The 11896-nt window shown below is 36.1% G+C and overlaps 2 protein-coding genes across 4 annotated transcripts; one reads left to right on the top strand and one right to left on the bottom strand.

Moving 5' to 3' along the window:
- The first annotated feature begins 2001 nt into the window (after nt 1–2001).
- On the top strand, nt 2002–4407 carry LOC131144874 (transcription termination factor MTEF1, chloroplastic). The gene is made up of 2 exons (XM_058093797.1): nt 2002–2931; nt 3566–4407. The coding sequence occupies exon 1, from the start codon at nt 2026–2028 to the stop codon at nt 2914–2916; it is 891 nt and encodes a 296-aa protein (XP_057949780.1). The 5' UTR covers nt 2002–2025; the 3' UTR covers nt 2917–2931; nt 3566–4407.
- LOC131144873 (uncharacterized) lies at nt 3109–8097 on the bottom strand. 3 transcript variants are annotated; one of them, XM_058093795.1, is made up of 7 exons: nt 7406–8097; nt 5806–6338; nt 5663–5718; nt 5265–5321; nt 4136–4231; nt 3850–4026; nt 3109–3685 (listed from the first exon to the last, which is right to left on the bottom strand). In XM_058093795.1, the coding sequence occupies exons 1-7, from the start codon at nt 7891–7893 to the stop codon at nt 3641–3643; spliced, it is 1452 nt and encodes a 483-aa protein (XP_057949778.1). In that variant the 5' UTR covers nt 7894–8097; the 3' UTR covers nt 3109–3640. The 3 variants fall into 3 exon arrangements, with proteins under 3 accessions (XP_057949778.1, XP_057949779.1, XP_057949777.1); XM_058093796.1 differs by having other exon boundaries at nt 4136–4225; nt 7406–7977; XM_058093794.1 differs by lacking the exon at nt 3109–3685 and having other exon boundaries at nt 3728–4026.
- Between the last annotated feature and the right edge of the window lie 3799 nt (nt 8098–11896).

Raw genomic sequence — 11896 nt, 5'->3', positions numbered from 1 at the left:
TGTTTATATTCTTCTTGATTTTAAAAAATTGGTGGTGGGGATGGTTGTTGGTGGAGTGGGGGCAATGGCGAGCCAAGGTGGCTGGGTGATGGTGGCGGTGGTAATGGCGGCAGGTGGTTGGGTGATGGTTGGTCTTGTTCCCTAAGAGAGAGTATTTGAATATATACCAAACATGCAGTTACTTTTTTATGTTATTCAAGTTCTTCATGACGGTTAAAAAAAGTTTTCTCATATAATCATAACAATTTGTTCTTGATTTAAGTTTTCTTTAAAAAAAACTTGGTAGAGAGAGAGAGAGTAGCAAAATTAATTAACAAGAAAAGAGAAGTCAATGTGAAAATTTGAAATTCTTTGAAGTAATCAAAATTATCTAGTGGAAGAGATTATCATTAAGACTAGACTAGCTTAAATATATGGGTGTAAAAGAAATTTTCCACTTTAGTATTGTGTGTTTTTGTCTTCTAAAAAATTTATTTAAATAAAAAAAGTTAATTGCTATAAGAATATTACTTATCTAATGACTAAACTATAACTATATATTTAACATAAAGATATTCAAAATTGATTTATAACTGATTCATAATAACCTATAATTAGCTATAATTAGTGCATGCTTTGGTACCTTAAAGAACCATTAAATAATAATAAAAATATATAAAATTAACAGACTAAATAAATAATAATAATTAATATTAGGAACAAATTAAATGATGTCATATCTTACACGAGGACTATTACAAGAATATTGTTAATTTCTAGGCTAAATTTCTCTCTCTCTCTCTCTCTCTCTCTCATTTAAATGGAAGTAATGCATTAGATTTTGCATTACTTATTTATTCTTTTTTCTATTGAATCTTTAACTTGTTGAAATTTTAGGCAATTACGTGCAATTTTATCTTATTTTGACTTTAGTACTATTTTTAAGGGTTCATTTGATCCGTGATATCAAAAGTATTCTAATAAGGTAACATTCTTGAAAGTCTCATTCCTAAGAATAAGATGTTTGCCTCATAAGAATACTATTGTTTGGTTCGCGTTATAAGATTTTTAAGAATATACACATTGTTCTCATATCAATATTTGGTTCAACATGAGAATCTTAATAGGTATTTTAAAAAGATAGCTATTATGCACTTGAAATGTGTATAATGAATATACAAAGAGCAATTACATTTAAAAAAAATCTACTAAAAATATGTACTTAATCAAATATATATTCTAAAATTTTCAAAAATTATAAATTTAAATATTTAACACTTAATAATTGTTTGACCGAAATAATTGGAGGCAATATAGTGTCTAAATATTAATTACTAAATTAAATTTTTATAAAATAATAATATTACTTTTATTTAATAAATTTAAAATGTCAATTATAATCTTAATTAGCATAAATATTTAACACTATTAATAGACATTATAAATATTGTCTAATTAAAAATTAATTAAAAATTTCTGATTAACATTTGTAATTAATATTTTTAAATATTTCTAATTAAAAAATTGACTACAAATTATGTAGTGATCAAATGGATCATAAAATTACTTGGAGTGTTCTTATTTTCGACATGCACCAAAAAATGTGATGTTAGAGAAAATATTAAATACACTAACTTCATTTTTAGAAGAAATTTTAGAATTTAATTTATATAAATTTAGATAAAATGAGAGTATATATAATTTTATCCAAATTCATCTAAATATAAATTTTAAAACTGGATATTTATTTTCCCAAAAGCAGTAATATTAGCTGTTAAATCAATATACAAAAACCTGTCATATTCTTTCATATGTCCTCTATTTTTGACAGTTAACCGTTCTTCATGGATACACTTAAAAAATGGCAGACAGAATATGAGTGACGCCAAGTGTACACGTGCTGACAGAAGCAATCTATTTTATCTTGACTTGGCCAATCAGTTTAAAGCAAATTGCCACGCGTCATAGAAATAATATAATAACAGATGAGATTAGTTGGCCAAGAAAGAAAGAAAGGCCAGCGGCCCTCTCTCTCTCTCTCTCGCAATGTCAGCAACAGCAGCGGCTGCATTCCATTCTTCCCTGCGCATGTCTTCCCAGCAGCAGCCAAACATCCCCCTTTCAGCAAAACCCAAGACCAAAACCCCCCTCCAAGACCACCCTCTGTATCCCCAAGCCCACACCCACCTCTCCCTCCAATTCAAAGAAAAGGTCCTCTGCCTTGAGGTACTGGGTGTGGACTCCGGCAGGGCACTGTCCCAAAACCCTGCCCTCCAAACAGCCTCCCTCAATTCCATTAACTCCATCATCTCCTTCCTCCACTCCAAGGGCATCCACCAAAAGGACCTGGGCAAGATCTTAGGGATGTGCCCCAAAATCCTCACCTCCAACATCAGAACTGACCTAAACCCAGTATTCAAGTTCCTCTCAGAGGACCTCAGTGTCCCACAACACAGCTTCAGAAGGGTCATCAACAAGTGCCCTAGGCTCTTGGCTTCCAGTGTGAGAGACCAGCTAAAGCCTGCCCTGTTTTATCTCCAGAGGCTTGGGTTTCAGGATTTGGGGGCCTTGGCTTACCAAGACTCAATTTTGTTGGTCTCCAATGTGGAGAAGACCTTGATTCCTAAGTTGAAGTATTTGGAGGGCTTGGGGTTCTCCAGAAGTGAGGCTGTTGGGATGGTCTTGAGGTGCCCTGGGCTGTTTACTTACAGTGTAGAGAATAATTTTAAGCCCAAGTTTGAGTACTTTGGAGAGGAGATGAAGGGGAGTTTGGAGGAGCTGAAGGAGTTTCCACAGTACTTTTCTTTCAGTTTGGAGAAAAGGATAAAGCCCAGGCACATTGCAACCTTGAAGAGTGGAGTAACGGTGCCTTTGCCTGCTATGCTTAAGAGCACTGATGAGGAGTTTATGGAGTTGATAAGGCAAGGGGGTGGATGAACCTGTAAAATTAAGGTGGACCTTGTTTTCTCTCTCTGTGTTCTTTTTTGTATATTTGGAATATACATTATATTTTCTGTTGCCTGTTACATATATTTATCTCAAGGATGGTGCTTTTCTTTAGGCTGATGATTGATTAAACTGGATGTATGTATTGTTGGTGCTGTGTGACTAGGAGATAACGGCACAATGTAAAAGAAAAACAGTGAAGTTTCTCAATAGCAGAAACAAAGGAAAATTATACAACAAAAACAATGAAAAATAACTTAGGGTCTACAAATGTTCCGAGGAACTGCAGGGTGGGAAAGACAGCACATCCAAGCCCTTCAAGTGTACAAAAGGTGACAAATGGGAATTTAAAACACAGGAAGGAAGAAAAGTACAATCTTTGGAAAATCTACTGCTCATTCATTTGAGTAACACCATTTGTGCAAGTCAAAAACAACTGTAGGCAGCTTCTTCACCATCATTTTCATGATCCTCATGCCCATCATTACTGTTCGATTACAGTTAGGATTGTCCAAAAGGAAGGCGATGTAGAAAGCTTGCATATTGTTAAGTATTATTATACATGATTGCAATATTTGATGCGATTTCAAACGAAATGCACCGAAGATGGATTTATAGATATTTTTCCTGTTTTGTGCAGTACCTCCAATCTTTAAACTTGGTTGCTTTTCAAGCTGAAACGGAGTCACAATTCACACAGACCCTAATTCCTCCACTAGCTAGAGAAGGAATCCTGAGTGATTAATGCAGCCCAAGCATCCTACAACCATATGGCATATTCATATCAGAAAGCATTACAATTTTTTCCAACAAATCTACTTCCTTCATTATTGGCTTTGGTTTCTTAAAGGATTTCATTCATTTCCTACTGGCTCGTTCTTTCTGCAAAAATCTCAACTTGATCATGCAAGAGTTAAAATATACCTGAAGGATGGAAAATGCCTTCTCTGCAATGTATTTTTGTGGTTGTGTTGCACCCCTTTGTTGCAGTTTGTCTGGGTGGAGACAAAGTCGTGCTCTCTGATAGGCCTTTTTCACATGCGAGTTTTCTACAAGGTTTGTAAAAGGCACTGGGTACCAGCCACTACTAGGCCACAGAATCTGAATTTGATGCCAATGGGAGAGTTATTACCAATCCCATAATATGCACTACAAATCAGAAAAGGAATCGGATGCATAAGAATATTGCAACAATCGGTGAAAGTCTTACATGATGTAGTGTTGAGAGGAGCAATCGGATGTCCATTTCCTTGCCAGTAGACCACAATCTTATATCTTCATCCAATAGTTCCAATTCTTTCTGCAACTTCAGTAAAAGAAAGAATGTAGTTATAGCTAGCACTCAGATGTTGAGTAAAATGTCCAATTAAGGTGGGAAAAATGGCAACTGTCTTGCAGTCACCACAACATTGATCCTATGATTTTTTTTATTTTTTATTTATTGTTTTTGTTGTTTGAGTGCAAGTATATATGCTTATTATTATTTTTGGATACGTTGGGTTTCTTGGGCCAGCCGTGTCCACAGCAAACACGTAGGAGGTAAATCTAGATGTGCGTTGCAAGCGGCAGGTTTCGAATCCCAGATCCACCGTTGCAAGCAGCCTTCTGGGACAAGTCTTTAGTCCTTAGTACTTGACCATATGCCCGGGGGCCATATATGCTTATTATTGCTTACTGTTCTAAGGCTTTTAGAGTTTGTGGGATCCAAAATGCTGTGTATACTTTGGGTGACAGTGTGCCCGTAAGTCTGTTTATCAAAAAAAGTTCATGAACTAATAAGCCAGCTATGAAATCACTATCAAGTTAATTTTAGAACCTCAGGTTCAGAAAAATTACTAGGGACTCTCAATCACCAAGAAATGATCTCCTGATACTAGTGGATGGTCACACCTATGTTTTTTTTCCACCTGCTATTTTGTAAATCCATTTTCTCAAATATTTGGAATTGAACACTGTGCACTGTGAAGACAACTAACATTTCATAATCTTCTTTTGAACGTACATTATGCTAAGCAATACACTGTTTCAACTGTACACGGACAATGACTCAAAAATAATAGTGGTTAGGAGCTGTGGAAAATGATAGTCAAGACACCTCTGAACTCCTACCATCCCTGCCATTCTTCACACATACATTTCGTAATCTTCTTTTGAACATACATTATGCTAAGCAATGCACTCTTTCAACTGTACACGGACAATGACCCAAAAATAATAGTGGTTAGGAGCTGTGGAAAATGATATTCAAGACACCTATTAACTCCTACCATCCCTGCCATTCTTCACACGTATACCACGTGAATGTGCAATTTTTATTAAATTATATAGTAGAAGCTTACAACTTTTTCTGATTGTTGTTTTCCTTCTTCTGTCATCCAGTTTTCTGGCTCTTTTTTCTGCAAAGAAAACAAAATAGTGAAAGTTGGTGAATATGTTGCCATCATTCAAAACTTTCAAATTCATAATCAAGACTGCATTTGCCTACTGCAGCACACTACTAAATTTGGACAGCATGTTTGGAAACCAAACAGGTTGGAATTGCACAAGCAGAGGTGGAGCCCAAAATTGGCTTTAAATTTAGATGCATTGAAAACTATGGTAAGAATAAGCCCTGTTCACAATATTTTTCGTTTTTGATTATCTTTGTAGTCAATCGATTTAGGCATACAGTATACCCAACAACAAATTTTAATGGTCTCTATATACAAATTTGTAATTTAATAAAACAAATCCTTACCCCTAGAGATCGCATCGATCCATGCCCACTGAAAAATTCAGGTGCGTGAGGCCTCTCTGCAGAATCAAAGATCAGAAAATTTTGTTACTTGAACCTCTTTAGAATTGTCATGTTGATAAACCACATGAATGTTACCATATTACCCTTTGTCTCAGAAAAATGCTTATTTTCTCGCCATCTCATGTTCCATTCGTTCTCTGGACTTTGTGTCAGAAACTTCTCTTTTGCCCATGCAATGGCTTCATCAATGGCATCAACTTCACTAGGTCCTTCCCTGTGGCTGGATGTTATCTCAATAACATAAGAGCTCATGACTTCATCTTCTTCTTCTTCCATTTCTTGCTCCTGCCACACACTGTCTTGAACCCTGGCTTTGGGTTCTGTGTCTTGACAGAGGGAAGAGACTACAGATGCGGGGGAATTAAGTTCTAGGTCATCCGCAGACACTTTGATGCTTCCATGTGAATTGGGTTCAAGGCTAATGGTCTCTGGGGATGGCACTTGTCGTGAGAATCCAAAATGGGAACTCTCAAAATGCTCTTTATATTCATTTTCAACAAAATAATCCTCCTTATAGGAAGGACACCTGCTACTAAAAGCTGGTTTCCCCTGTTTCTTTGGATGCTCCTCCAGCATCATTGTGGATGAGCTCCATGTGCATGGAACATTGATAGGCCTACACCAACCAAGAAACTAAATGAAATATTAAGAGGAGCTTGCAAAATTGAATTGTCTGCAGTTTGGAATGCCCTGATTAATCATTTCCTTGATGAACAAGATACTGGGTAAGGCGAAACATTTGGAGTTCAAACAATTAATCTTTTGTAAATGCAAAGACAGCATGCGGAGACACCTGTTAGGAACAAATAATCTTAAACATTCTCCTTCCAAAACGTTGCCTGGGAACTTCCTTGACTGCCGGAAACCACTTCCTTAGCTATTAACAAAGTGATCGGAAAATGATGAAGCATGGGAGAGTTATTTGACAGTGGCCACCAGAATAGTTTTTGCACCATAAAAACGGTGGCATGTTTGCACTAGGTGCCTAGGAATCAGACTCAAACGGGGAAAACATGCGTAAGGTTTAGAATGGCGCGGGTGATATGCCATCAGTAAAGAGTCTAGACGCCACCCACCTCACAATGATTGCTCATCAGTAAGATGAACCAAAGTGATTTTTTGTAAGATCAAGCCTGCAATTAAGCATAACACTCGTGGCAATTAAGTTGCTGACCTGTCTGTAGATGATCAGAACCCTCAATTAACTATGCTCTAGATTTCATGCAGCTTAATTATACCAAAAACCAAACTCAAGACACACACTGCTTGTCTGGAACAGTTTTTAAATTGCCCAAAAATGACGCTTAAAGTCTAAGATTCCATTTGCTGGATATTTGGGAAATTAGAGTTCAGACCTCCAATTTGGATCTGTTTGAACTTTGATAAAATACATTACACTATCGTTTGATCTCAATTGAGAGTCGCCGCTTCGCAATTCACTCAATGCAGTCCCTAAGATCAGCTGTGATTTCATGCGAGGAAGTGAAGATTAACCGAATGATGACATTAGAGTACTTAGAGGATGCCGTCAAGTAGCATTTCCCTTGCATTTACGCAGTTGTAAGGGCAAAACTGTCATTTAGTGCAAATAGCAATGGCAGAAATGCAATGCAACTGACTTGCTGAAAGATTCAGCAACTTGCAAGCTTTTAATCAAATTCAAGCAAAAGAAAATTGTCGTACCTCAGCTTAGAAGTGTAGGAAGAGAAAGCCATGTCATCACCGGTCATCGGCCGGTGAGGACTCAGCTCCTCCGAGCTCAGCACCGATGACGAGTTCGTTGACTTCGAATTCCCTTTCGATCTCGACCTTGACCTTCGACCATCGTCCGATCCAAATATGTCGCTATAAAACTCCGAGCTCCGCCCCCGGCTGGCCGGAATCCTGAACGAGGGCAAGCACAGGCCAGTACTCGCCGGGGAAACATTTACCGGCGGCCGGAAAATCTCGTCGTAAAACGATGTTGACCTGCTTCGAGCTGTGTCCATGAAAAGTTGCCGTGACAGTACACTACGAGGTGGCCCGCCGAATACGTCGGAGAAGTCGTCGGTTTCGAGGATCTGAACGTCGCCCGCAGAAAGGTTGTGAGTTTGGTCCGAGGAGGTCTGCACAGTCGATCGCCGCCCTGGTATGGTTGGCAATCCCATTCTCATTCGCCATGATTCGTCCATTTCTCGGCGATAATTCGCCGGAGAATTGGCGAATTAGCAGCGGTTTGCACATATATTATTGGAGGAAAGGACAAGTTAATCCAGGACTCCGGGCGTTTATCATAACAGCAGTCGTACGCCAGGGTGTCTTCGTAATTTTGTAATCGTACTTGTATTAAGGTGCGTTTGGTTAAATAATGTGATGTGAGATTAAATTTCATATTTAGTTTAGGTCTCAACATATTCAGGTATATATATATATATATTTGAAACAGAAAAATATGGAAAAAAATTATTTATTATTATTATTATTATTTTTCTATATCAAATATTGTCAAAATAATTTTAATATGATTAAAAATTAAAAAATAATTATGTGTTATTATGTGTATATTAATTTAACAGAAAAATAAGGAAAAATTATTTATTTATTTATTTATTATTATTATTATTATTTTTCTATGTCAAATATTGTCAAAATAATTTTTTCCATATGATTAAAAATTAAAAAATATTTACGTGTTATTATGTATATTAATTTAACAGAAAAATAAGGAAAAAATTTATTATTATTTATTATTATTATTATTATTATTATTTTTCTATATCAAATATTGTCAAAATAATTTTTTTAATATGATTAAAAATTAAAAAATATAATAATGTGTTATTATGTGTATATTAATTTTTTTAATCAATTTAGTGCATATATATATATATATATATATTCATATTTATTCATTTTTCTTAATATCCAAACATGAAAAAATAAATTCTTTTATAATTTTTTTTTCTTGAATTGTAAATGGAGTCTAAAAATAAAAAAAATTCGAGAATCTCATCCCATATGATCTATTCAAAAGTTTCTTGGGAGCCTCCTTCTCACAGTAATTTTATTTTTGGACTAATTATGTTGTCCCTATTCTTTTCATCACTCGGAGTTTAAAGCCCCCAGACATTGTGGCCTTGATAATTTTGTATTACTAAACGTTAATAATAAACTATTATACAAACAAAAAAAATGAAATAAGAAAAAAAAATCTTATTGTGTTATAATAATTATTGCATAATAGTTGAATATTTGAAATTATATTTTGCTCCATTATTCTTGGTTAGTTGAATTATTACGTACATATATATTTTTTAAAATTTGTGATGGTTGAAATTTTTAGGAAATGAATTTAATTTGATAGATATTTCAAATAGGTTTATATGCAGAAATGTAATTATTCTTCATCTTTTGACATTATATTTCACTCCATTATTTTTGGTTAATTGAATTATTATATGAAAATTTGTGAGTTGAACTTTTTAGGAATTTAATTTAATTTGATAGATATTTCAAATAGGTTTTTATATAGGAAATATAATTATTCTGTTCATATATAGTTAAAGGATATGCTAATTTGTCAAAATTCTAATGTTAAACCAAACAAGGACATAAGTATTTGTGTGTACATTTCTAAGAATCTTTATAGCAAACCAGCAAAAATATTCCCCATAAAATTGATTTCTCCTTTCCATAAATGAGATTCTCTAGATGTCATTGGACGAAAATATTTTATATTTCACAAGTCAAATGTGTTCCTAAGGCTATGTTTGGGAGCATGGATTTTGTGATTCAGCTTGAGATTTATTTCGGCTTGATTAAACTCAATACATTTTTATATTGTATTTTGTCCAAATTCACACAAATCCTATCCAAATCTTTAAGTCTAACTTCCCAAACATGCACTTAGTAATTATATCTTTTTGTGCTCGAGTGCGCAGCGAAAGACCTTATACAAACTCGGAATAATCACAGAATAAGCAATGCAAGCACTCAATGATGAACAATACGAAACAAGCAATTACTCATAAAGAGAATAAACGAAAGTAATAATAAAAAACACAAGATTTGCGTGGTTCGGCAATGTGCCTATGTCCACGGGAGCAGCAACTGAATTTTTCACTATCATAATATGAAGCTTACATCAAGCTTATCAAACTAGAATTACAAAATATGATTAAATAGTAACCCTATGCGTACAGAAGACTTAGACTACATCTAAAAAACTTCTATAGTGATTTCCCGGAAGAAGATCCTCCCAAATCTCCCAATCTATTGATCTCTCATTCAAAATCTGTGATTTGCGTAGAATGAAATCATCAACCATTTCAACCAAACCATTGATGGTTTGAAGACGAGAGCAATTTCTTGCATTTTTCCCGAAACTGTCGATGGTCACAGCTAAACCATCGACGGTTATCCCAAATCGTCAAGCAAACCGTCGACGGTTCTTCCTGCAAACCTCTGTCCTATTCTTTGCTTCACGATGCTTTCCCGGTATATGCGTTCCATTCAAATTTGAGTCACATTCCAAACAATTTCCACCTTGGCGAATATTCATCACTTAGGAGAAATTCAAAAGCATAACCCCGCTGTTCCTCTTGGGGCAATAGATTGGGACCGCCTCTCGTCTAACACTTGGAGACATAAACCAAGTCCAAGTGACACTTGAACTTGTCCATGGTAACATGAACTCCACATAGCTAAACACCCAACTCCTTGAACGATCCTTTAAATCACAAAACTACCTTGGCAGATTCAGCCACTGCCAAGTACTACGATCCAGTTGTAACTAGTGCAACCTGAGACTATACCCTAAACTTCTAACAACTAGGCCTTCCCATAACATACCCTGTTGTAGGCCTCCTTTCATCCAAGTCCTCTGTATAGTCTTCATCCACGAATCTCAAAACTGACAGATCACTCTGTTGCCCGCCGAAGTACCCCCACTTCACTAGCATAGGAAGCCTTTGATTTGTCTCGAACATCACTATCCGTCCTTGAGTGCTGAGCGGTAGACAATTTACATTGATTCACCAATAGTATATTGGTGAACGGTTTAACATTAATTATGCTAAACCTATTTAACACATGCTCCATGAAACCACCTTGAGATAATGACAGTCTTTCTGCGGTTATGACCACAAAGCCACCCTGAGATAATTCCAATCTTACTGTAGCTTTATATTTGCGAATCTCTAATCCAAGAATCCTTTTGGCTGCACCCAAAGCCTCAATGTCAAATTCCTTTCTCAATAGAGTCTCCAACTGCTTTACCTCGGTTGAAATCTTCCTAGCAATTGACATGTTATTCGCATAAAATAACAAAATAATTGCTCACTTGCATCCTATCTCCCTCTCCACCTTTGCGACCTTCACCAAACCCCATGTTCGATTCTTATACAGTAACTTAATCTTCTCCACCATGGTGCCTATCCACCTACCCTTCTCTTGGTTATGCACTGCATCCTAAAAGGTAGTAGGATCCTTTTTGATAGTAATGAAATGCATAGGACATCAGATCATTAAATTTATACTTGGGTGGTGGCTTGATAGTGCATCTAAGCCTATTGTGATCATGCTGGTCTCCCGAGCTTGAACTCTCTACATTATAACCAATGTCATCTCTACCCTGAGTCTATAACTCCACCTGCATATCAATCTCATTTCTACTATCGTTTACACTGTGATACTGCAGGTCTCCTGAGCAAGAACTCCCTGCATTTCTTCTTTGAGTCTCCAACTCCACCTACACAACATGCTCGTTGCTGCTACAGGTTTATGGCACCAATTTCTCTTCATATACTTGAGTACACTGCACCATGGCTTTAACACCAAAAACCATGTCTCTACCGATCACTACCCTATTTGCCATTGGATCACCCAACTTGAACCCACCTTTCTTATACCCTAGAAAGATGTACCGTCCGGACATTACACCAAGCTTAGTTCTCACCTCACTAGAAACGAGCATGGTTGGACCTCCAAAATCTCTCAAACTAAAGAAGTTTACCTCATAACATGTCTAAACCTCTCATGCAACTCTCCCATTTAGTGATACCCTTGGTGATCAATTAATCGAGAAACACACCATACTCGCTGACTTTATCAAGAAGTTCATTGCAAGCCCTGCTGGTAGGCTCGCCAAGGCTTGAGTCCTTAACTATCAAAAATAATATTTATAACCTAACTAAT

The sequence above is a fragment of the Malania oleifera genome, chromosome 12 (genome assembly GCF_029873635.1).
Source record: "Malania oleifera isolate guangnan ecotype guangnan chromosome 12, ASM2987363v1, whole genome shotgun sequence".
Classification (NCBI taxonomy): domain Eukaryota; kingdom Viridiplantae; phylum Streptophyta; class Magnoliopsida; order Santalales; family Ximeniaceae; genus Malania; species Malania oleifera.
The sequence above is the reverse complement of the archived record's forward strand: the minus strand, read 5'-3'. Positions and strand labels throughout refer to the sequence as shown.

Excerpts from the sequence above, each read along its gene's own strand:
- LOC131144873 (XM_058093794.1), bottom strand. The coding sequence starts at position 7,893 with ATGGACGAATCATGGCGAATGAGAATGGGATTGCCAACCATACCAGGG. Across the intron at positions 5,719-5,805 it reads GCATTTTTCTGAGACAAAGG|AGAGGCCTCACGCACCTGAA; the intron begins GTAATATGGTAA and ends TTGATTCTGCAG. Across the intron at positions 4,027-4,135 it reads TCCTCTCAACACTACATCAT|ATTCTGTGGCCTAGTAGTGG; the intron begins GTAAGACTTTCA and ends CATCAAATTCAG.
- LOC131144874 (XM_058093797.1), top strand. The coding sequence starts at position 2,026 with ATGTCAGCAACAGCAGCGGCTGCATTCCATTCTTCCCTGCGCATGTCT.